Source organism: Platichthys flesus, chromosome 12 (assembly GCF_949316205.1).
Source record: "Platichthys flesus chromosome 12, fPlaFle2.1, whole genome shotgun sequence".
Classification (NCBI taxonomy): Eukaryota; Metazoa; Chordata; class Actinopteri; order Pleuronectiformes; family Pleuronectidae; genus Platichthys; species Platichthys flesus.
In genome coordinates, this window is record NC_084956.1 from 3,681,433 (window position 1) to 3,708,558 (window position 27,126).

At 42.2% G+C, this 27,126-nt stretch overlaps 1 protein-coding gene across 3 annotated transcripts in view; it reads right to left on the reverse strand.

Moving 5' to 3' along the window:
* atrnl1a (attractin-like 1a) overlaps window positions 1–27,126 on the reverse strand; it is a 163,393-nt gene that overhangs the window by 64,917 nt on the left and 71,350 nt on the right. For all 3 annotated transcript variants that reach the window (XR_009923973.1, XM_062401750.1, XM_062401749.1), the window contains 4 exons: window positions 22,957–23,009; window positions 14,769–14,863; window positions 14,017–14,095; window positions 11,424–11,581 (listed from right to left, as the gene is read on the reverse strand). Coding sequence is in view for 2 of the 3 variants with exons in the window: in XM_062401750.1 (XP_062257734.1) it covers window positions 11,424–11,581; window positions 14,017–14,095; window positions 14,769–14,863; window positions 22,957–23,009 (385 nt within the window). In the remaining variant the exon portion in view is untranslated. The remainder of the gene's footprint in view (window positions 1–11,423; window positions 11,582–14,016; window positions 14,096–14,768; window positions 14,864–22,956; window positions 23,010–27,126) is intronic.

The window sequence follows — 27,126 nt, forward strand, 5'->3', positions numbered from 1 at the left end:
TTGCCACAACCTTTTTAGACTTTCATTTTTGTGTGTTCAAACAAGCTGTTGTTTATTTGTTTGTTTGTTTGTTGTCAGCAGGAATAAACAACGACTGAACAGATTCCCATGAAACTTGAGATGCTTTCAGAACTGCCCTGAACTGAGGAGCTGAATCAGAGAAGTGTCGGAGAACCTCCTGCTGTATCGGTCATGTGTGAAAGAGAAAGTGTCTGGCCTGTGTGGATCTAATTGTATCTCAGTGTTATAATTTTTTCTTCCTTTTTTAAAAATGTTGTACTAATATAACACAGCGACTAAATCATAAATCACAACAACAAATCATATGTATATAAAGTTCTGTTGTCCACTTGATGGACATTTTCTGCCTAAAAAACAGAATAGTTCACTATTAACTATTTGAACACAATAATTAAAAACGAGAGGGTAATAATGTTAAAACTATTCAACACAACAAATTAAGCCACATGAAGGTGTTGAACAGCTCTGGACTTGGTTTAACTGCGCCTGTAGAAAAGTCAGTTTCGCCAAAAATAAATCAAAACAGTAATATACATTCTTCCAAACCTTGTTTTCCTCAACTTGAGTTATAGAGCTGCATGTGTATGTGGTCAAACATCTATTTTCTACCTAAGGCTGATGCTAAGACCTCTTACATTAGGCCAACATCTAATTCTCACATGTTCTCTATCTCCTCCTGTGACACGCAAACAGCCACCACCATATGGTTTGTAGGTTATGATGAGATTAGCCTGTGAGAAAAAGGCTCCTGGCCCTGTGTGCTCTCCAGTATTCTGCAGCACTTTGTTCAATTGAACTCCGCCAAAGCTGCTGGATGCTGCAGCACCGCTAAAACCCACTGACTGCACCATCCATCATCGAGCTGGGCTGCTGCTGCTGCTGCAGTGTGTGGCCCATGTGCTTCCCACAGCCACAGATCTGAAACATGTTGACTCAGACAGCCGCAGGGATTATTAGTCTGCAATTCATGTTACCTCCTCTCGTGGACGTATTTTTATCTCAATGAGTTTTCCCTGGTGAAATAAAAGTTAAGTAAATACATTAAATAATTCAAAAAGGAAATGGAGGAAGAGAACTCAGACATCCATCTGAAAAGCTGAGCCAATTAAACCGAAAAGGATCTGCATAGCAAATACCACGATGGGCTAAGTAGCAAAATGTCTGTTTTTCATTTGGATGAACGGAAATTCAAAACAGAACGAGAAACAACATGCGACTGAGTAGGATGTGGACAAAATGTTCTCCCTCTGTGTACGTTCTTCACATTGCAAAGACACTATTTAATAAAGTGTTAAAGGAGAAACATCTGCTCTTATTCTAATTAAATGTCTAAATTGCGTATTCCCATAATATTGACATGCCCTGATATTCAGAAATAACATATTGTCCACTGCTGCAGCTCCTCTTTTCAGTCTCTGTCTCAAACACTAGGTTTTAGCTCCTGTCTCTTTAAGAGCCCCCCTTCTAAAAAAGCCCAGTCTGCTTTTATTGGCCAAGTGGAGAACCCTGCTGTGATTTGTCAACCTCGTCCAGAGCACGTAGGGAAATGTCGGCCTAGTCTGTGTCCAGCTGGGACAAAACGTAGCTTGTTGAAATGTAAAGCTAAAGGATGGATTGTCAAATACTCTAGAGTCGCAACTACAGCAGCTCAGAAGGTCGTTCTTGAGGTTCTCTTGTTAGGGGGCGTGTCCAGACTCATCGCTAGCTAGCGTTATGGAAATATGGTCAGATGACATCTTGTTTTTTTTTTAACTATGCAGCACTTTTACATCTGCATGAACTATTAACCCACTAGAGGAAAGAAGCTGATTAAACGTCAGATGTTAGCTCTGAATATATTTTCACCTCACACATCCACAGAAAAAGGTTCCTCATATAAACCCTGAGAATGTAACTCCACACTCTGTCTTCAGTTGTATCTATGTGTATTTGTGTGTTCACTGCACACAAACACACATATCGGCTACGAAAACTCCTGAAAAGCCATTGTAGTCGGTGTTACAGGATTATTTATCACAGACATTAAACATTTTTTTAACATTCACTCCTCTGCCCTGTAGGAACAACACAGAGCCGGTTTCCTCCTGGAGGCCTCACAACCTCCTGATGTTCCCACTGAGATACAGAGGAGCAGCAGATCTCCAGGACACAGCAGAGCCTGTAGTCTGATGTCGTGGCTGCAGGTGAACACAAACAGAGGAAAGCTGCTGCAGCAACTCCTGCTGTTTGGTTGGAGGTCGACTCCGTGGTTTTTATTCTATGAAAATTCAATTGCAACAAACTCCTCGTTTCATCAAAGTATCAACATCACGTAAAATCTATATCAGGGCAGGAGAGTTCAGGGAACTCATTCAGCATAACGTCTTTTCAGTGAATAAGAAGGAACTTCATTTATTTAAGTCTGTTCCTTTTGTCAGAGCAGGAGCACACCTGAGTCTCTTCAGTTAATCAACCTCATTAGGTCTAGCTAGCTCACGTTAGCACACACCAGGGTATTTAATCTATTCCTCAATCTGAGATCCTTAACTAAAGCGAAGGTATGCCCACCTGCTCCTATTGGATGGTACTAGGTCAATTACACTGTGGTAGCTCCGCCCCGATACATCTAATGATGGGTAATTATTTACAAAATGAACATCAACTGTATTTAAGAAAACTTAAAACTAGAGATTGAGGCTCCTCAGTAAAATGTTTACTGACGTTATAAATTGAGACTCACAGAAAAAACAAGTGGAGTCGCCCTCTGCTGGTCGGAGAGAGAAGACAGGTTTCCACATTGTCACACAAGGTGGAATTGTGTTGAACAAACGATCTGCTGAAATCCAACGTTGTGTTTTTACAATAATCTCACTTGAGGAATGCAGGAGGTTAGAGGTTGGTCACTCGACCACAAAACTAACTTAGAAAAACAGTTTTTAATAAAGGTAAACTTATCTTCCATTAGTTTCATAATGAATATTGAAGTATAAATCTTCTGCTTGTTAAAACAGACACGATGATTCAGCTTCCAGATTTCTGTGCTTCAGGACATCAGCTCTAACACTTTGTTGTTTATTTAGCCGTCAGATATTTAGTTTCTCTCTTGGGCGTTAGAACACAGTTCGTGACCTTGTAAGTTCTTTATAAAGCTTTAATAGAACTTCTTCACACAAGTTTTAATCGAGCTGTTTCATAAGAAATCGACCGTGTCTGGAAGAACTGTGATCTTTCATTCATATTCATTTCAAATCAAGAGCACAGTCGTCCTCTTTCAATTGAATTGGCTTTACAAAGGCCTCACAGTCTTTCACGTTGCTTTCAGAAACATTAAGACAAAGATGAAGAGAAACAGTCAAGGTCACTTATGTGTAAATCAGCATCTGACATCATCTTATCCTCACGAGAGGCAAAACGGCCAAAGACCTTTTTTTTTTTAAGATCCCTGAGAAGCAGTGCAGCTAACAGGTGCCATTAAATATAAAAACACTGATCACAGGCATCACAATACATGTGACAGCAATACATTTCAGGCCCGTTCAACATGGGAATTCTCTCTAAATGGCCCTAATAGCTGCAAAGGCTTTGGGTCTTTGTCTTTGGCGAATCCTCAGAGACCAGTTGGGAGGAGACAGAGAAACAAATGGAGCAGAATAGGATTAAAGAGGTTTACGGGCGATTGTGCAGCAGGTAAAACGGCCTGACGGAGGAAAAGCTGCAGAAAAGCTGATTTAAGTTCCAGAGGGACGAAGCATTAATACGAGCATCAGGGAGAGAAGAACCAGGCTGAGCATTCAGGTTTCCAATGCAGCAAAAGACATCACCACCCACAGACCATATGAACACTTAATATGACGTATACACACACACACAAAGAGAATCTACACGCACATATACAACACATACATCGATACATAACTGTTAAAAAACCCAAAACTATTCATAAGCGTTCAGACATAAAACAATGGGTTAGAATTATACTGAATATTAAATTCATCCTGTGACAGTTTGTTAATCTAACACACATGCACACACACACACATACACCCACAGCAGCCATCAGCCATCATTTCAATTTACAACAACTGCAGTCGTTAAACACAAATATAATCAATAAGCTGTTTAAACCACACCCTCCGTTCTACTCCTGACCCGCACCAATGCAGACTTACTCACACACACACACACACACACACACACACACACACACACACACACACACACACTCACTCACTCACACACACGTGTCTCAGAGCATTACACACAGACACGCATGAATTCAAGCTCCATGCAAACAGGCTGTAATAAGAATGAATAAATTACCACAGAACAATGATCCTGAACAACATGTTTTGTTTGTGTCCATCTATATGCTCACAATAAATGAATAAAATAAAAAATATATACATTTTAAAAGGTCTTAATTTACTTTTTAACCCAAAATATGTAAAGAACAATAAAAAAAAGAAGAATACAGACGACTTATTTCCTTTGGTTCCCAGGAGGTAGTAAAGCTTCTGATAACTTGTTGGATAAGTCATGACTAATAAAGTTTTATGGTTCAATGCTTTTAAAACCCTCTTAGTTTAAATAAAGTTGGGAAGATGTTTACAGTCGTCTCGGCCTCGCGCTGCTTTTGGGAAACAGGATTCAGATCAATACGATGCACAACTTCTCCGACTCACATGTACCTGAGCATTGAATAACTGTTCTCTGTAACATTAGACATAAACAAGCTGCTAATGCAATAGAGCTGCAGTTTAATGTGGAGCCTGGAGCTTCTGCAGCTGTTTGACTGTAACTGCCGCTGTGGAGCTGCTTCTGATACCAAAGGAAGATCTGCAGGGTCAGAAGTAAATAACTCCAGCTGGGAATTCTCACCCCCCGAAAACAACCGAGCCATTATGACACAAACACCACAGCAGTATTCGGTTTCTATCGAATGTAATTGTTCCGAGATCAGAGGTCAACTGACTGTTCGTGGACAGTATCTTTTTTTTTTTTATCTAGACAGTAGAACTCCAATTACGCCGAGAAGGAGTGTGAGAAAGAAGAGAAATGGTAGTGAAGCAGGCATGGAAGAGAGGAAGAGGAGTGAAGCCTATGGTGGCTCTCTGGGGACAGAGCAGGAGCTGTGACAGCAGTGGGACGCCTTTTATTTCCCCAACCCTGAACCCAGGGCTGCTTGTTAAAACCCGGAATGAAAGAAAGTGTTTGGCTAATCAATAAGCAAAGGGGGGGAGGGGGGATAAAAGAGAGGTGCAACGAAAAAAGGAAAAGAAACAGAAAGGAAGCGACAGATGAAGGCACAAGATGATCGGAGAGAAGGAAGGAAAAGCAATTATTATTTCCCTATTTTCACTTCTTTCTCTGTTCACGGATTCAAAGTTTCCACTCTGCTCCATAATCATAATATATTATATAAACCCTGGATTTTAGTGGAACGCACATATTTACCTCAGCGTGATAACAAACGTATTCGTGCCTTTCCCGGGGAATGAGATGCACGGCACATTCCCCCGTCTGTATTTGCATTTTCATGAGGACCTAATGACCAAAGTGAGGCAGTTGCCAAGTGCCGCCTCCACCTCCATGCGATGCAAATGAGGCCGGCTCCGCCATATGTGCACACTTGTTAGAGAGAGCTCACAGATGTGGCTCCTTCTAACAGGTGCTCGAGTTCCACTTCTGCATCTTCCTGCAGCAGCAACAACAACAACAACAACAACGAGGATAAAACCCAGGAATATGACTCCCTATACACTCGTCACTTATTAATCTGATTCCTGGATTGGTTGCACCTTTTGATTTGTGGATCGTGTGATGTCATCGGCCTCGAAAACAAAGTTGAGTCTCATCAAGAAGCCGAGTGACACCTGTTCGCAAAACCTCTCGTGAGAAAGTTTGTGTTGCTCGTTCGTCATCATACATATGAACACAAATTAAAAGTTAAAATATGAAAATGATATGAACAAATCCATTTAAGTCTTTTAGTTCAAACTACTCTGACAGCAGTTTAAAATTATGTTTCATATCATATAATTTCCAAGTAATGAATGAACAGTTTATATTTGTTAGTCTCTATTTGTAATAAAAATGTCTTTATGTGTTATATTATAGGTCATATAACAAACAGCCTTTTATGACATTTTTTGCTGAGTGTTTGTTTTCCGGCGTTTACAAGCTAGGGCTCAACTTGATTTTACAGATCGGATCATAATCATTATTTCATCGGGCGTTAAAACATAACTCTGTTCAGACACTAACATTATTATATCAAAGGATGCAGGAAGTCCTTCAGTCAATAATGGTGCTGAGAGAAAGTTTATTTAATGATGTGGATCGCCCCCTGGTGGCCGGCTGCAGTAAGAAATCAATAAACTGGCGTCTCCTCCATGTTAGCATATGTGACAGGAGCCCTAAATATGATTTGTTATTTGACTATACGAAACGTCACGATTGACAGCTGAGACTGACTCCTGATTGGTCGAGATTGGTCTGCGCGGGACCATGCCTCCAAAATGACGGCGCAAGTAGAAAAAGACAGCGTTCTTATATTTTAGCTTAATTTTTGTCAAATAGGAGGAAGTGGAGACGCGTCGTCCATCTTGTCTGGAGCTTAGGATTCGACCAGGCCATGACACAAACTCTGTGTTTATTCCCACAGCTCTGGCCTTATTAGTCCCGATGCTGCTGATGACTGCTGTCGACTTCCTGTCCAGTTAAATGGGCACTCAGCCCCGGCGTGTTCTCTTTCACCCTATGACACACAATCCCACCTGATAGATGCATTAGATAGACCCGCTCCTCCTCCTCCTCCTCCTCCTCCTCCTCTGTGTGTCACATATGTGATTAGGAGAGGCATCCTATTTAATGATGCCGGGCGCAGAGGATAAATAAGTGACTGAGCGCCAGGCGGCAAATCAAATCAACCGACCAATCACGCCAGCCCCCAAGTTCGTCTGCAACAAAATGGCTGCTCACCTCTGACAGAGGGCTTTTAATCAGCCGGCCTGTAGGCGGTGATGCACGGCGGAGGCGTAGCGAGCGAGCAAGGGATCGAGAGCGTGGGAAATACACACCACAGGAACTGCTCAGCAAACATGACAAACGAGGAGCCGTCATTTAAAAGAGCAACTTGTTCCTTTTAACAGCAAAGTGAGTTTTGTTTCCTGCCGTCGATTTGAATCGTCTCCGAAATGCAAACAAGTCACATTATCACACAACGCTCATGTTAGGATGAGATTTCAGGCTGAATTAAAAACCAGGACGTTCAACTTTAAAAACTGTTTCGGTCTTCAGTTCCACAACTTCTGACTGAACAGTTGGTTCTTTCAAAAACAAAGATGAGGAGCGGAACTGGGTCATGCTCCCATAGTGTTTGTTTGCACGATCAATAAATCATGAGTTCCTGATTAGAAAGGAAACCGGGTCAGTTCTGGTTTGTGGGAAAATGGTGTCAAAAGGAACAAAATACAGTGATGAACTAAATCTGCTTCTGACAAACAGCATAATGTTCTTCTACTGATATTGAAAGTTCATCATTTACTAGTTCTATTGACTTCGAATGAGAAGTCGCTCTAAAATACAGTTGGGAAGAAAAACATTAAAATCAGATTAACTAGATGAGACTTCACAGACACATTGTGTTTATGTTTTTAGATATGAAATCATTTCTCTCACAAACAGCAGAAATGTTCAGTTTTTAGTTTCAACCATCTCATCCTGGATGAAGCCTGAGCCGACGCTGTAACTCTGCCCGACTTCCCGAGCCGTCAGGTTGAGGTCTCACCACGACGTGAGGACAAAGGTGCAAGTTCAACGTGACAGAAACCATCAAGATCTTTTCCAGCAGAGCGACTGATCCTAACACCTCTGCCCCTCAGCCCCCCCCCCCCCGCCAGCCCCCAGGTCCCCGGCTGACGTCAGGCCGCCGCCGGGGAAACACTCACAGGTCACATTAGGAGGCGAGTGCGTGTTCCGCATGTGTGGCCGCTCGTGGATTTCTACCTTCCTGAGGACTGAATTAGATTTGTTAACCAGCGAAGTGAGGACATGAAGCATTTGAAGACATTATGATTTTGTCATTTCTAAAGTTCAGGATTAACTTAATAACAACATTCAGCAACTGATTTAAATTAAAATAGGGGCATAACATTATTTTGAAGAGAATATTTTTAGATTTTTCAGTGAGCTATCACTTTAAGCTAGGCAAATATATTTGTCTCTGTGTAGGATTTCATCAATATGACATTTCAAATATTCATAAACTTTGTTATACCAACTTCTAATCAGTAAAAAAGTAATTTTCTTCCAAAACAACCAGCAATTACACAATTGTTTGTGTTTGTTTAAGATGTCCTTACATTACACAACTGTCATGCTTCTTCCCTCTTAAAATATGAAACTGTAAAACGTGATTAAGATCAAACAACTGTCACCGAAACTTTTGAGTTTTTCTTGTGAAGAAAATATGAATCAAACTGAAAAAGAGATAACAACTGCAGCTCAGCACTTCAACATCATAAACCACTGCAGGCCAACATCCCTAAGAAACAGAGGGGGGGGGGGGGGGAGAGCACATCAAAAGTTTTTGTTCAGTTGTGCATATTAATAATTAAAACACCAACTGGCTTATACAGGATTTTTACCCCCGCAAACATAAAAGCACAGTGATTACACCTTTTATAATTTTACACTGGAGGTAAACTAACGTGAATAATAAAATAACGGCCACACGTTGTTTATTTACACTGAAATGAAGACACAACTATAATCTGCATGAAGCTGCAGTGTAGCAGGAGTGAACAAAACTGTACGTGATCTTTGCTCTGCTGAACAGTTATAGTAACAATGTTGTGTCTGGAAAAAAGTTAAATATCTGATCAAGTGACCTCTGACCTCTGATCTTAACAAGGAGATCAAAAATGTAATTTCCCCTCATTAGGATCAATCTTTGGTCTGAACAAAAACAAAACTACACAGACACACAGACACACACACACACACACACACACCAAAAGGTCAATTTAATAAAACTCATTAGATTCTCCAGAAGTGTCAGATAAATTTAATGTTAATTACTGATATGATTAAATTACCAGTTTATGGATTTTCATTTAGTTTTAAATCTACAGTCGAGGCAGCTTCAACGTTCGCTGCACAAACATCAGTTACACTTCATATTCACAAAATAAAGCGACAAAAAATATACAACTGATGGAAAAAAACTCACTTCTACGTTTCCAGAATCTGAATTTCAAGAGTTATATGATTGTTGAACAGACTCAGAGTTAAAAGTGGCTCAAATTTGCATAATAATAATAACTGTATTTATAATTACACGAGTCAATGAGAGCGTGAGCTTCATTAACTGTACGAGTGAAACAAACTAAAATCAGAGAATCCAGAAAAAGAAGCAGGTAGATCGAGGTTCATCCTGTTGGAGGCATGAATGAGATCAGGAATAGTTCAACTGATTGACTTTCAGACAATAAAGAAGACGTGTTGAGGAATGTGTTTGTTGTATATTAAAAATGTTTTAGGAACAATATGAATTCCAGGCTTATGGAGTTACTTGAGGGAAAAGTCACTATTAGGATTTATCCCCTGGGGACCATGAATGATTTGCATCCTCGGACTTCCTCTCTTTCTGTCGCTCAGCGCTTTAGTGCATCGATGCTTGTGTGTGCATGTGTGGCGGCTCCTTTGTGTTCAAGTGTGTGTGTGTTTGTGTGTGTTAGATCAATTCTATCAAATACATCAGTCCGGGTCATTACCAATTCTCAGGACAATTTCTCATCCTCGCCCTCTTCAGATGTCGGAAGTCACGAAGGTCACAGGGCCGGACGCCGAGTGCTTCTCGGGTTACCCCCGGACTCGGCCGACATGGCGGCGAGATAGGCCTCGTCGTCGTAATTATCCTATCACCTTTCAACCAGCAGATACTAGCAGCTCTGATAATGCAGCATTAATGGGAAACGCAGGGGGGGGGGGGGGGGGGGGGTGATCGATGGACAAACGACCCGTAACGAGGGGCTGGACACTCGGAAATAAAACACTAATGATTTATATAGAGCTAACGACTGCAGCTCATTGATACAGTTAGGAAATTATGCTATTATGTTTATCTACAATAAACCAATGGGAAAAAATAGGGTTAGGGGTTAGGGTTACTCGCCAAGGTTTTAGATTGTTTCACATTCTTTGATTTTCTCTTGTTTACTCTCATACACACGTCTGAGTCAGCAACATTTACATCACTTACAGTTCATCCTAAACACAGCAGCCACTGTGTCGACTCCTATAAAAAACATAACCCAGGTTCAATTGATTTTAGGATATTATTGGATGTATGTTCACATGATAAGACCTTTGACTCATCATTTTCTGGAATAGGAAGACACCTCTTGATTCTGGATTAAATAAGAGGTGAACGTTTTATAATGGAAACAGCCATCTCAGTATTTGGGCATTATCCATATTTTATTAAATCAGTATCTTCATTATCTTATGACACAAAGCATAACACAGTTAACGACAAACGGGATAGAAAATAAAATGAAACACGTTTTATAAATGTATAATTTGAATTCTGTATATTCCTTTTGATTATAGAATGTTTTTCTAAGCAAGCAGCCTGTGATCTCCATCCTTCCTCTGCTTTTCTTTATCTGCCTCCGTTTCCTCACCACTCGACGCTTTGACTGTACGAACGTGCCGAACATCAGTCGAGCAGCCGGCCTGTCGTCTCCCTCCTCTAATTCCTCCATTATGTCACTCCTTGACTCCATCCATCAGCGCGCAGCCCGCATCCCACACGACACTCATCCTAAAATATCGCTGCTAAAAGTCTGCTTCAATTTAACGGATCATAAGGCCGGAGCGTGAATATTTAGTGTGTGCGGGGCTGCCGCCTGGAGATTTAATCCGGTGTGCTGCATAATTGATGGAGAGACATTGGGAAACTCACAGATCATTAAATGTGATAGCAGATTTGCCAAACACTCCTCAGAATGGTTTATGCTCGGCGTCCTGTCTCGACTGTGTGTTCTGTGGAGAGTCGGCTCCAGAAAGCCGGAGTTGAAGAAGATGAAGAGCAGAGACTTCAGCTTCTTCCTTCAAACGCATGAACCGGGGGAATAAACTGACTGGGGTCGGGTTTCGATTCTGTTGATCTCTGCAACATTTGAGATATTTAATCAAAATCAAATCTGCTCCAGAAATTAATGGATTCTCACTCGCCCCCCCCCCCCCCCCCATCTGTTCCACTAAGTTTCAAGAAAATCTGTTCAATTGTTTTTGCCCCATCCTGCAAACAAACACACAAACAACATGTAACACAACCTCGTTGGCGGAAGTGACCTACCCACGTCCTCCTTGGAATCGACCCTGTGTATATCCCCCCCGCCCCCTGAGCCTCCTACCTGGATCTTGATTGGCCAGCTGAAGTTGGACACGTAGACGTAGAAGGTGATGTTGTGGTGAAGCCTGAAGTTGAACTTCTCACAGGAGAGGCTGTCCCTGTGCTCCCGGATGTTGGTCCGAGCGATGACGGGCATCTCTTCACCGGAGATGGTGCCGGCTGCGAGCGACAGAGAGATGTCGGAGAAGAGGATTTAATCCAGGACGGGGGGGACAACGTGTGAAAGAAGATTTACAACAAAGAGAAGTCTTTTACACGGAAGAGGACGCCAGAAACAATCTGTGGCAGTTCAGTGTCTGTCAGGTCTCGTGAAGGGTAGAGGGACAAACAGTCTGAGTGAGTTTTATTGTGTTTCTGCTTCGGAGGTTTCATTTACTGTAGCGAACACACAGAGAACAGCAGCCGCTCGTGTTTCTGCTTTTTCAAAGAGGACGAGTCACTCGGAGGCGACAGGAACATTCACCGACTTTGAAAAGCAGAGAGACGTCACTGGTTTGGTGAAATGACAACAAAGATACCAGTGATCTGTCAGCGCAGGGAAATGTTGAGGTTTGAATCAACACAAAGCTGCTCTATTGTTTCAGTAAACATCTCTGCTAACGAGGTTATGGCTTAATTGCTGAAAAACTATAAAAACTGACACAAATAAATTTGCCTCGTTTCATGTGTTGAGGACAAAAAACAAGATCCGGCTGCTCAGCCACTGGCCTTTAAAAATGATTTTCTTTCTTTTTCACCAGTTTTAACATTACCGACATTCTTCCAGAGACACCACAGCGGCTGAGGCCTGATCAGGAGGCTGGTCCCTGATCTCAGACCCTGACACTACTGTGGGGGTCGGTGGGGATGATGATGGGGATTTGGTCACATGAGAAACCAATGGAATAACAAGTTAAAGTGATTTACCTTCACATTTTCTTTCTTAGTTATTACCTCTGCCCAGGAGGTGATTTCTCCCCCTGTTTTCAGCAGGATTATGCAAAACCTACTGAAACCATTTCCGTTAAGTGTGGTGGAGGAACGAGGCCTGGGTCTGAGAGGAGGGGATTCATTCTGGTGCAGATCCAGATTCATCTACACTGAAATATCTGGCATTTCTCACCATTTTCCTGAATCATTTTAAGAATGATGCACTTTGATCTTTATTAATGATAAATTTCTATATATTTATATTATATATTTCTACTTTAAGAACTATGTGTAGGATTGTGTATTCGCTGAATAGAGTGACATAATAGTTTGAACTGAATTCACAGAAATATATCGCACATTCTGATAATAACAGAGAGACATGGCCTCATCTGTACTTTGTTATAATGGACATGTGCCGTCAATTTGACAAACATGACATTTAAGAATGGGAACAAAACCACATGGGACCAGAAGAATAAAAAACAAACCGAGTTACTCGTCTGCACAGTGTGAACATATCTTTACAGAGATGTTCACACTGTGAAAACAGATGAATAAACATTCAGACACCTCACAGTCGTTCAGAGCGAGAGCATGTTAAGTTTCCTTAGTTTGTCTGACGCTCTGTATAAAACATTTCCACCGCCTGTTTTATCAGGGGCCACTAAACACTCTGTAATAGACTGCACACAATCGCACAAACAATCACACACACACACAGGCTCACACACAGAGAGAAGGCCCACAGTCCCCAACTGAAGAGGCTCTGGGCCCCAAGACGCTGCCAGGGTGAAAGCAGAGCACTTTTATCTTAATTGAAATCAGGAGGGAAAATATATTTAAAATGCCCTGATGCCAAAATTCAAACCAGCGTCGGATGTGTTTTGTGAGGAAGGGGAATCCCTGTGAGGCGAGCAGGAAGTGGATCTGACCCTTTTCCTCGGCCACCGGCGAACCATGCTGACGGAGGAAATACATCTTCACACACAGGCAGATGAAGAGATTCAGAGGCCGACTACAATCACACACACTTAGTGTCTCCATCTATCTATCACTTCACTAATCTAATTACATGTTTATATAAAAGCTAATTTTCTTTGTCTTTGCACAGAACTGAAATGTGTGAGAATTCCCAAATTAAAACACTCATCTAAATATTGCTTCTAACCATTTGTTAGCCAAATTCCTCATCAGCTTAGAATTTGAAAATATTAGTGGAAATATCGACAGGATTTGGTGAAACTGGGATTGGATATGGCTGACAGAACCTCTTTAAACTTTAATACGATACAGGATAAGCAGAAGAATATGGATGGAGGAATAGATGGATGGTTTTCACATGTATTTTCTTGTTTATGGTTTAAGGAGCTTGTGTTAAACATGCATTTATTTTTGTCTGCTTTATTTACTTTGGGGCCAAATCATGACTGATTTGTTTTCTAGAGTTGCATTTTTTCTATTCTCAAAAAAAAATAAACACCTGCTTTGGATTTCCCAAACCTGGAAACTCTTCTGGTCTACAACATGTGGTGTTCAGTAACAACATGCAGCCTTCAGCTCGGATAAAGAAATAACTCATGTTCTGCATGTATACATTAGCCAGAACTCCTAAGAGAAAAGAAGCCAACTCTATTAATTTAGATTATTCTCTCAAGAAAAGTGTAAATAGAGGAGATTTCTACCTGTGGAGCTTAAGGACCAGGTGATGTTGAGGTCGAAGTTGTTGGAGGCGTTGATGGACATGTCCAGATTTTTGTTGGCCTGCAAAACAAAAAGGTAGAGTTAGTGGAACAGTCTTGGAAAGAGACATGAAGAAAGTTTACAATGTTTTCAGATACAGTGCAAAGGCACCTTGTTATCTCATTTCTTGATTTATTTATCGCCCACTGTGGAGATTTGTGAGTCCATGTAGTTGTTGCGCTGGTTGTTTCACTCACTTTCCTCCAGGTCTGTTGACCTTTTACACTCGTGCACATCCATGAAGAGCAACAAGAGAATTCTCTGCTGCAGCATTTTAAACTTGAGCTCGTTCTTCACCTCAATTTGTGTCACCTCGGAGTCTGACTCTGTCTCTCCCTGCGTCATTCCACCGATTTTATCTTCGATGCTTCAAATGTTCCACTTTGACTTGTACCAGAACAAACCTTTCAGCGGCGAGGAGGAAAAACAGGTCCTATAAAACTCCAGAGTCTCTGACGGCAGGTTCCTACTTATATAGAATATGTGTTGAGTGGCTTCTTCTCATTGGGACAAGACGTTTAGGTTGTAAGTCAAGAAACGAGGATTCAAGCTTTGTTTTCGGCATAAACACAAATCTGTGCAAAACAATGCACAGTTGACCAATCATAGAGACAGGTGCTAAAGCAAAGTGTTTGTGAAAGAGGCTGAAAAGAGGAACTGCAGCAATAGACAGTTGTGTCTCCTTGTGTTTTACCTGTTCGGGTGTAGCCATGAAGTTGATGGCCGTGTAGTGACGGTCGTCTTCCTGCAGCAGGCTGAAGGTAAACTGGTAATCGATCAACAGGTTGTCTAGACAAAAAGAGAAATGAATTTGCATTGAAATTCTCCAACAGTTATTGTTCTGTTAATCACTTGTTTCGATAATTGAACAATTGTTTTTGTGGTCTTTCCGTCTCAGAGCTCACTCGGTTCCCTTCAGAAGGAAAAGGCCGTTTCACACTACGTCTCCGTCTCAGGTCATTTTTATTGACACCAGCTTCAAACTCAGACAGATTTATGAAAGTAAAACTGCGGGAGACGAGAACCGGGAGTCGATATTCAATTAGATGAATAAAAATACAACACTGTGAGTTCTGCTCAAAGATCACATACAGCCACACGATTAAACAAGCTGCGTTCACATACCTGAGAACACACTCTATTATGTATTTCAGCATTAGTTGGATAAATATGACCGCGCTCGACAAGGAGGCCGATGTCTACAACGCCCAATCAATAGAACAGGAGCAAGAGTCTGAATAATCATGTGCTCTCAGAGATTTAATCATTTCTGAAAGCAGCTCCAGCTGAGCGACTGGAAGCCGCTCTTTGTCAGCGAGACAATGGCCGACGACCGAGAGAATCACGGCAATGCAACATCTGGACAGACAGCAGGAGCCACGCAGAGTCACCTTGTCTGCGGGAAGCACAGAGGGAGAGAGAGACGGCACACGGGAAGATAACCGGGAGGATAACCAGGTATAAGTGTGTTTGAGGTTTGTCTCCGAAGGGAGGTTCAGGTCAATGCACACTTTTTCTTCTGTTTTTCATCTGAAGGTCTCCAGACGTTCTTCTTCATGTTGGAAAGTGGAGGGTGAGGTGAGGGGTGCTCAGCTGCAACATGCAACTTCACCACTAGATGTCACTAAATCCTCCACACTGAACCTTGAACAATGTCGGATGTCATGAAAATTATAAACTGCCCCACAAAAGAGAGGCTGGCTGCCAGTGAGTGACTGATCGTCCAACAACCCACTTACTAAAACAAACTAGCTACCACACAACTGATTTCCGTGTGCGTCACTTCCTGCACTGACCACTGACTCACTGCGAGTGATAACATGTTTGTCGTTCCAGCAGATGGTTTTCATTCACACGGGTGTGGCCGTGTCCTCATGTCAGTTGCTCAGAATATGACTTTTATCATATAAACAGACAGGAGGAGCATGTTTAATAACTCAAACTCAATAACTCAAGGTAACGTTAACACTGACAGTGACTCTGCAGGAGCCTTTTTAACTCGCGGAGCAGAAAACTTAGTGTGACACACTGTAAAGAGAGAGAGAGATAGATAGTTGTGTTAAGTTATCACCTTCCTCTCAACTGTTCAATCCCAGGGCGTAACCGGGACGAAAGCAAATTATGTTTGACAAACACTCTTGTTTTGTTCAGCCTTCATGGCGAGTTAGCCCGAGCAGCAGATATCATCACATCAAAGATAATATTTCCTCTGAACATCTCTCTCTCTCTCACTCGCTCCGAGGCAGACGTGCACCACCGCAACTCAGTTGTTTATCCCACAAGGGTCGTCTGCACCACTTCAGAGTATTTGGGCTTTTTAGACTTCATAAAAAGAGGATAGGGACCAGTGTGTCTGCGTGTTCATGCACGGCATGTTTGCATATTCTTACACGTCTGTGAATGTGCGTGCAAGTGTGAGTCGCTTCCTGCATCAACCTGCAGCTGGTGAGTCTTTACAGGTGGGCCCGTGTCTGCATAGTTAAACAAACAAATGAGAGTACGGCACGAAAACAAATTACCGCAGTCCCTCTGTGTGTTTCCAATATGTTTGATTTCAAGCCTGTTAGCGGGAAGAGCCTCTGCCAGGTTTAAAAGTTCATCGCAGCTAATTACAAATCCCATCTGAGAAATCTGACAGCGGTTTCACTTACGCAGTCTCACTCCGGATAAATCGTACCGAGGTAACACTGAAGGTATTACCCATCCCCAGATGAACTGAAATAGAAATAGTCCCTGCCAATTTCACAGGTTCACAGATGGGTGATCTTATTACCATGATATGTAAGCTGATTCAGCCGATATGAAACAAAGCACTGTGATGGGGAATGAGACGCCAGAAGAGAAAGGCCTCCCCCGGAACATAATCTGATATCGCAGCGCCCTGTTTCACGAATAGAAATCCAAAAACAAGCGTGAACTCTGCTTCAATGTCAGTGTGTCTGAATCTCTCGCTGATGTTTCATTTAATGCTTGTTAACAACTCATTATTTCCCATTTGCAACAGCTGCCTGACGGAGCGCGGGCCAGACGCTGCGGCGTCTCCTCGCAGAGAAAACCCGTTAGAACCGCGGGAGTAAACACAAGGACAACACCGATTTAATACCAGAGCCGACTGGAGGTCAAGGTTAACCTGGAGGTAATTTATGCATGGGGTCACATGACCTCGATTTATTAGAAACTCAATTGATTTGAGGGATGGATTCACATAATGATCAGTGTCACAAGAGTCTCTACTGGAGACTGTTTACTGATCCTACGGCCGTGAGAGTCAGAAAACACCTGAAAATCAATACAATTTCGAACACACACACACACACACACACACACACACAAACACACTAACACACTCTAATTCCACAATGATCTTGTGGTAGAAGTAGATTGTCTCCTCTACAGTTGGTTGCATTGTTAGAGAAAATACCACGAAGGAGAAACAGCGATGGTGGAAAGTAAAAGCCAGGATTTGTTTTCCTGGAACAAACGATGAGATGGAACTGAAACTGGAAGGAGGTGATGCTTTTCATTCACCGTTGAGTCATGTGACTGATAAGAACCAATCAGCAAGAGAAGGGGGGCGTCTGTGTCATTTGCGTCTTTGATTGTGCGTTATGATGAAGAGCAAACATATTACAATCATCTTGAAGAATCTATAACAGCTACAGCCTCATCCTGCAGTAGAATCAACCGTCACAAACCACATTATTAGTGCTCAACCGATGAGTCTCTGAGAAGTGAATGTGCATTTTGAGTTGGGACGCGGTCACTGTGCACGTTTCTTCAGGTCTTCATGTGTGTAAACATTTTCAAAACTGAAACTGATCCAGAATCAGTCTTTAATTCAGTCTGTCAACAGAAACTATTTGATTTGATCAAAGCTTGTTGGCCTTATAGGACCAATTAATCCACTTGAGATAGGCGTCCGGACAGAGCGCCTGTCAACAAACACCGGGCGTCCCGGACTGAAGACTGAGGTCTAATGAACGGCCTGAGGACGTGAACGCTGCCGCCCGCTGATTGCTGCTGTGCGGCCGCTTTGAGCTGGGAATCTGCAACTAGACTCACTCTGTGTGTTCTCCCCCGATTCGTGTCGTCTACCACTAATTGTCCTTTAATTGGGATTGTGAGGCTGTCAGTAAATATCGGAGCCGCTCTCCTTTGGCCTGACTAAGCTTTCCCAGCAGCCCCGGGGGCAGCAGGCTGCGACGACTGCAGCCCGACTGGTGTGATGCCGATAATTCCACTGACTGCTGGTCTCTCCAGCAGAAGTGACGGGGCACTCGGTGGCCGTCCCTAATTAGACGTCCCCTTGTAGCTGACTGTGATGGAGTGTGACAGCGGGTTATTAAAGCGTTGTCCTGGTGATGCCTGCTCATAAATGCAAGCCTGACTGGGGGCAAACTCATTAAACAGAAAAGTTGCTTTTCCATCAATTGACTGTTGGTTCAATATGACAGCGTTAACTCAACCGGGGCATCACTCCCCCCCCCCGCTCTGCGTCCTCAGACGAGGAACACGGCTGTCGATAGCTGAACACACACATTTATCAGCCTGATGAAAACATTTCATCAAATACAGTTTCTGTCGGCTGCTTGTTAATATGAAGAAGAACAACTTTCTTTGTGGGATGTGACTTTACTCTGTATAACTCTGTTACATTACGTTAAAATGACAGACTTAAGATGTTTGGCTTGAAGGATGAAGGTGATATTTCTTTCTCTGTCTTTTAATAAAGACGTTGAACACAACAATGAAATCCTACTGAATCATAAAAACTGTGGGAATAACCGGATTACAAGTAATTATGTCTCTGTGATGAAGGAGAACACATAACAGAATAGACTATAACAGAATGCCTAATTGGTAATTGCATTGATAGTTGTATTAATTATAGTTATTTCTATTAAAGTAACTGGAAAATATAACAAATATCAAACTTTTCTGTATCAAAATGACATTTGGACATTTTTCACTCCCTCATATCTGTGTCTGACCCCGATATCCATATTGTTTGGTCTCTCATAAATCGAAATAATCAAGATAAAAAAAGAGGACATAGATGCAGTGGTTTAAAAATACAAGTGGAATATAAACTGTCTCTATTTTTGTACTTTTGTAAATTGTTATTTGATTTGAAGCTCATTTGTTCGATAGCATTCAGAAAAAATGGTCTTAATGGAATTATAGCGCCTCCCAGAGGACAGGAGTGAGGGATGTGTACTTTATTATGTTTACGGCCTAATACACATTGGGTCCAGTGTTTGTCCTGGACTTCAGGAAAAGTGTTGTACCATTGCATTTGGGCAACAAATTCATTTATTGCCATGAATAAGGGACGTCTATTATATTCTTAGAAAAAATACTGACATGCTAAATGAAGAATGTGTGACCCTTCGGTCTGAAACATCTGACGCTTCTGACAGTCCACACTAGAACTCATGAATCTGTTTCACATCTGACTTTGACAGCGCACCGCTATGCAAACAGATAAAAGAAGAAAGAGAAAGAGGGAGAGAGAGTGTAGACTACTAAATGTGAGATTCAGAGCAGATGTCCAAGGTGCTGGACTTATTACATTCAGCTGTTCAACCTCCAGTGGATGTTTGGTTTCTGTAATGGCCTTTTATTCACCTGAAGAAGAGTCTGTGCCAGGTGCTTAACCTCTGCCCACGGACTCCAGGCACCCTGAGTATTTAGTGTGAGCTTTGCTTCTCTGGAGGCAGACGGGCAGTCAGATGCTGCCACGTGGACGGAATACATCTGAAGAGCAGGCTGTGAGACGTTACTTCCAAAGTGTCCTGTTATAAACACTGAGTGCGGCTGCGTTACTCCAGGGGCCTTCTCCGAGAAGTCCTGACCTTCTGAGGAGTAAAGCCGAGTCGACCGAGCTGCACCTCCTCCCCCCCGAAACGTCCACAGAGCGTTCATAATACCATCAACACAAGCTGCCGTCCCCGGACAGAGAGACGAGTGGCAGCGTTCTTCAAAACTTTTTGGGCTCTGAAGGTTTGTGTTGTGATCCTGGAAATATCCTGCTCCTAAAGCGAAGGGTTGTTTACGACATATTACAACCACAGACTAAATAAAGACGGTCGAAACATCTGACCGGGGGATGGAGCCGTTAATAACTTATAGCGAATTATAACCAAACTTATCAGAAACATGAAAACTTTTACGAACATCCCAGTGATAAGAACTACCGATAAATCTTTTAGAAACGATTTACTTTTTAGTTTGGTCCATGTCCCATCTGCTAACATGGAGGAGCAAGGTCTATGGCCTATACTGGAGCCAGCCACCAGGGGGCAGCTAAGACACTTTGGCTTCACTTATGATGTTGTGTCGATAATTAAATTGTCTAGTGTCTAAATGATCTCAACATAAGAGGTACCATGCCTGCTAGCATGCTAGTCAATGGTAAAACGGCATGGTGAGCTAATGAGTTGACTAGCTAGCCAACAACCTAACTCAAAAGTCGCTGTTAGCTAGCAAATACTTTTATTTAATCCGTAAAAACAATAACACATAAACAAAATATAGTGACCAAAGCAAAGCTAGCTTGAAGCTAGCAAGCTAGCTCAAACCTTAGCTAATAGTGGCCAAATATGCTTTCCCGTTAAGATATTAGCTTTCAACTTGGGGGCGGTCCGGATGATTTGGCTTCACTTTTAAACAGCTGTCATGTCGGCCATATCCTTTTACAGTCGATGATCTCAACGTGCGAACAAGCTGCGTTTGATGACAGCCAACTACATGATATTATTTGCACAGTTTATATTAGCTATGTCCTAAAAGCTGAGGTAAAAGGAGGTTAAAGGTCCTGGTTGTGTTTTTGTTGTCTACATGTGGTGCAGAATCTTCAGTAAAGACAATACTGCGTCTCCCATCTTTTCATTCATCCATCACCTTCTGTCCAATGATATTTAAGGTTAATATTGACCTCAGCTGTAATCGTGGCTGCTTTCCGAAAAGTACAAGCAAATGGCTTTTAAATCAGTAATTTATCAACACTGCTCTCTGTGTGTGTGTATGAGTGTATGTAAGAGAGGATGGTGTGTGCATCCATGTGTGTGGGTCTGAGTGTGATTGCTCTTGTTCAAACAAAGCTAGGCCCATTTCACCGACAGCAGAAAAGATAATGTCACATTAATGACGGAACATTATGTGGTTGAATACATGGGAAATACACACACACACTCACACACAGTGCAGCTGACGTGGAGGCAGCCGTGCACCCACAGACCTTAAGAGCCATTAAAACATAAAACATGTGCTTTTACATTTCTGTCTCTGTGTGCATGTGCAATTATCTAGAGCCCTTTCACAACACTGGGTGTAAAGGGACTGGTGCCATCTACTGCCTCCAAAGTGGAGAGGGTGAAAACAATAAATTTATAATTTGAGGTGTTTCAAGCAAAAAAATCGAATGTGTCAAAGGCCGGAATAAACTTGACTCTTATTGTTATGCTAATACAGATAAACACGCAGTTAAAGTGCCCATATTTGGGCAATTTCCATGTTTTTAATTATAATTTCCAGATTCTGCTGGAACATATTTACAAACTGCTATGTTGAAAATAAGTTGTGTCAGGTGGGAACCACAGACTTTATACAGAAGGTGAAGCCAAAGCATTACGATCGCCCCCTGGTGGCTGGAATAAATTTCTGATTCTGTGCTTTACAAGAGTACATCAAATTAGGATTTCAAAATAAAAGCCATGCAGCAGTAGAGCTGAATCCATGTCATGATCTCGGAACAGAACTGCATCTTGTGATCAAACACATATTTGAGGTGACCGGTGCAACCCGTGCTTGACTCCTCTGATTACTGCATCATTCAAACAGTGACAGCCTGACTCACATAAGAGGGATATCCACAGTGACAGGACCTGGACTCCAGTTATGATGTTAAAAGCCATGTCGGCAGGTTATGAAGTGAACGGTTGCATGTATTTGTGTACGTGTGTGTGTGTGTGTGTTTGTTTGTGTGTGCGTGAGAGAGATTCAGGGAGTGAACATGTGTTTGTGTGCCACGAAACATCTGTTTTCATTTTCCTCCTTCGTCTGCCCTTTAAAGGGAGAACGAGAAATTTGTTGCAAATGAGCTGAAGTCAGTGTGATGGCTGGTCTGGAATCAGGTAAACAACGTCCTCTCTCACTCCGCTACCTGCTGCTACACACTGTTTTAGTTTGTTTTCACTGTTTTACAGAAAAACATAATAAAGACATGATATTGTTATTCGTGAAGTAAGATCTAAAGTGGCAGGTCTGTACGTGCTGTGGATATTTATGACTTTAGACTGTGACCACAATCTCCCCCTTATCTTAAAAATGATTTAAAGCTGCCAATATTTATTCAAAAGGAAACGTAGACGGTTTAGAATCAGAATATGTTCATAATCCTATTCTAAAATAGTCTAACGATATTTGTTAAATGTTAGTACTTCATGACATCCTGCCATACTGAGTGCGTTGGAATGGTTGTTGTTTAGTCCTGAAGCTAAAAGGAGCTGAAAATGTTGAAAGGTCGGCAGGGGACAAAAGAGTTCACTAACTTACTGCAAACACAGAAAAAATTATGAATATTAATCCTCTGAAACCCCCATATACAAATAAGTGCAATACTTTTGTAGATACAACTAATGGTGTGCATGTGTAAGCTGAGTTGTCCAAGAGCGTAGGACCAACATCTTCTGTCCGTTGATGTTGCTTCAAGTAAACCCTAACCCTAAAGGTCGGGAGGGGCAGTGTCCTCACTGTCTGCTGTCAGGGAACCTTCTTTGGATGCACAAATAACAAACATGGGGCATGGATTCGCACTGTATGCACACATTACCTGTCTGTGTGTGTGTGTGTGTGTGTGTGAGTGTGTGTGGTTTACTTACAATAACATGTTCCTCTGAGGGGGTTACCAAGGTAACGGTTCTCTGAATCACATCTGGAACGACGGAGGAAAGAGAAGACATGGGCGGAGAGAGAGAAAGAATAAATAAGAGAGAAAGAATAAAAAGACATTAACATTCAACACAAGCGGAGTTTTCACAAAGACAGAATTGTATTTTAGGAATAACGCTTGTTTGTGTGCGCGTGTGTGTGTGTGTGTGTGTGTGTGTGTGTGTGTGTGTGTGTGTGTGTGTGTGTGGTTGTGTGTCAGGTGGGCCCTTTGCTGCAGGTATTTTCTTTCCCCAACTCTCTATGAGGTGATTTCTTATGAAAGTCATAGGAAATCATTGTGGGTGTAAAGACATTACAGGGGGAGAAATTCTCATCGTAAATTTTCTCTCTTTCAAATGTTGAATTCTTTCTTTATATTGACATTAGTCAGAGCTGGATGCTGATGAATAAAACATGCTTCTGACAGTGACAAGACCAAAACACAGACATTTCATTTCCATGGATATTCTTAATAGAAAACAAGCAGTGTAAAACACATTTCTCGGACCCTGTCAGTCACTGTCATCTTCTCATTTGCTTTCCATTTAGACGTTTCAGCCTCTTCTCAGTTCTTCAGACGGAGACTGAGCTTCTCTTAGAGACGCTCACACTCGCTGATGGACAGTAATTGGCTGTGGCTGAAAGTTGTGACCTTTAGCTTCAGGGAGAGTCTCTGATGACCAGTGAGCTCCACCACAACACAATTAGCTTTTAAAAATTGATTTTCCAAGTAGGAATCTAATGAATTTTTCAATATACATACATAACTGGTTTGCCAGGGTTTCAAAGGGGCCGCGTGCACCAGGAACTTAAGGGCTCTTAAGAATAATGTAAATTTCAACACTCAAACAGCAAATGTAATTAAAGAGAGAAACACCAGGGCTATGGGTTCTTTCTCCAGTTATCGTGGAGGACTGATGTGCACGGTTTAGAGCCCATTAAAGTGTCATGATGGACCTGACGTGCACCTGAGGTGGTTCACGCACCAGAGAGGAGATGATTGGCTGGCAGAGGAGAACAAAAGACCGACTTCCACTTTGAGCCGAATGGGAGAGAAATGTTAAGAATGTGAAGAGAGGAATGACGGAAATCATTATCATAATGTGAGAGCTTTTAACGTGTCGTGTTTGAAGAACGTTTGCATCAGCGATGGAGTAATTTAAATCATATATATCTCTATATGTGTGTGTGTGTGTGTGTGTCTGTGTGTGTGTGTACATGTGGAGCAGTTTAACAAGGGAAACAAAAAGTGTTGATTGACATTGCAACAGCCCGATGAAATTTTAGGAAAATAAACACGTGCTAGTCTTTGACGAGCTTTTAAAAAAAACGGACGATAAATCATCCAAAGGCCAAAAGTACCAGGGAGCCAAAAGGGGGGGGGGGGGGGTGGCGGGGGGGCAGAAGGATGGAGGGATGGAGGTTGAGGAGAACATGAAGGCAAGGCATGACAAAAGGAGAAAGAGGAATAAGTGGAAGGGAGGCAGAGGGCAGGTGAGGTTTACAGCCCGGGTGTTTGTGAATTCCCTCTCAGCGGCGCAGCAGGTCACAGATCAGCGCTGGATACTGAATATTTCATCCTTCTATCAAACCTCCGGCCAAGGACGATGTTTCAAACCACAGCCGAGCCGCCGCCCTCCGTCTGAAGTTTACAACAGCGCTTAAAGAAAGAGTCCAAATAAGACCGGTTCACCTCGAGACATGAAAACCACTGATAAAGTTCCTCCCAGGAAGCTGAGTGTGGTTCCACGACACTTTAGTTCAGCAGCACTTATTCTTTTGTTATGGCTTTGATACAGAAAACTTAACAGATACCACAATAACGGATAAAAGATGAATTTTTTAGAGCTAAAATCAATTTATTTTACCTCCAACAAAAATGATATGTTTTGAATTTCAATGTGGCCAGGTAGAAAGAGTGACAATTCCTGTTTTGCCTGCGATGAAGCAACTATTCCATCTATAGTACAAAGTCAAATCCAACATGGCGAGCCGCGGAGAAGAGGGATGAGCTGTCTGACAGAGGATAAACTGACGGGGGAGTGTTTTCTCTCACGGGGGGGACACGGCGACAACACAGAGCGAGGGACGGACACTTAAGCTGCTTACTAAGAACCTATTGGGGACAAGATGCGGGTCACACAGGACTGGACAACCTCATCCTCACTTAAAACACACGGGGAGTCAGCAAACACACACACACACACACACACACACACACAACCGCACACAAACGGACTAGATTGTGCACTTGCTCTAAATCCATGCAAAGCATAGGGACTGGAGATTAAAGGTCACAATGACATCATGTCTCCTGCTTGTGTGTGTGTGTGTGTGTGTGTGTGTGTGTTTTAACTGATGATATTAATATGAAGTGTAACAAACAACACTAAACATTCCAAAATTACAAACCTTCCTAAGCCCAAACACAAACTCCACAGTCAAATACAGTAAGTAGATGCAAATTAGAAGTCAATTAGTGGAGTTCTCTGCAAACCGAGGAGTCCAATTAAAACAGCATCAACGCAATCAAACTGTCAGACGGGGCAACGAGGGGGGGCCTTAACTGCTGGTTGAATTTTAAATTAATTATTTGTGAAAGTCGTAAATTAAAAGTGAAACTATGACCAGAGAGAAACAGCAGGATAACATCTGGTGAGCATCGCACCGTGTTCCAGTCATCTTGACCTGTCACCTTCACACTCTGATCTACCTGTCTGTGCAACAGCTGTTACTGTGTGTGTGAGTGTGTGTGTGTGTGTGTATACACAGTACACACAAACTAACACAAACATATACAAGTCTGACTAAAAAAACTAAAAAAACTAAACCAGGTAATGGATCAGCCTGATGTTTGCGAAATATTAAAACTATTTAATTGGTTGGAGAAGAGGAGAAGACTGAACTCGACTGGAAGAGATGGAATTAAATTTGGATTAACATGGTTGAAAAAAAAGGAAATAAAACAAGTTACCGATTTGAAAGCAAAACAGCTGCTTTACCTTAATGAGACCCTTATTTCTGATGCAGCATACAAACCTTGAAACAGAAAACACACACACACACACACACACACACTGACACACACCTACTGCAGCCTGAGGGCGCTGCCATGTGCTCTCTTAGAGAAATTGCTCGTTCATAATGACAAACACACAGGCCTGTATGTGGCGCACCGTTCTGGAGTGACTCAACCAAAACAAACAGAGCTGTGACAGAGAGACATTTAGAGAGAGAGGAGGAGGAGGAGGAGGAGGAGAAGGAGGATGAGGAAGAGGAGGAGGAAGAGCAGGAGGGGTGGCAGAGATAAATCAAAGGTGAGAGCAGCTGCAGCAAACAGGATTAGAGATGCAAAAGTGAACAAACAGACAAAGCTCAGCCTCCAGAATAAGGAAATATTAGTGCACGCTGAAAAGAACTGAGGCTGAGCGGCCGATTCACCTTCCACTCGGGCTCAGCCGCGGCCGGAGGATTCTTCAAGATTTGCCAATATTTTACTGGCATATGCTAATGAGCCCTGAAGTGAAGTCGTGTTTCTCTTCATTATTCAGTCGTTCTCTGCAGAGCGATTACACACATTGTTCCAGATAACACAAGAGTTGTGTTACCAGTGAGCAGTTAATGCTTTTTTTTAAATGTTTAATAGTTGTTTCTACAGTCGACTGCCATTTGTATTTTCTGCGTCAATTTCAATTACGCCTTCGAAAGCATTTTCCTGGAGCTATTTTTCATCGTGTTTTTGTTCATGATCAGAAAAGTTGTGATTGGCTCAGAACTTTAAAGAACAGAGACAAAGATTTTATGTTTCATCCCTCAATAATTCTTGTGGACATAATTTGACTGCTTCTTACAAAGTGTTATATTTATTAGAATTTAAGGTCTAAAATACTGTCAAATAAAAGTATAATACCAATGACACAGAATGTAATTGGAGATGTAAACGTCCACCTGTGTTCGTCTGTGCTGGTTCAGGATCAGTAACATGTGTTTCAGTGCAACATGTCCGACCGCGGTGCGAGCAGAGAGACACTGATCCCCCCCGACAGGAAACATGTGGAAAGAGTCTGAGTGAGCGACGGCTCGGCCTCGGTTTGAGTCACGTCAGTGTCTCGAGCTGAACT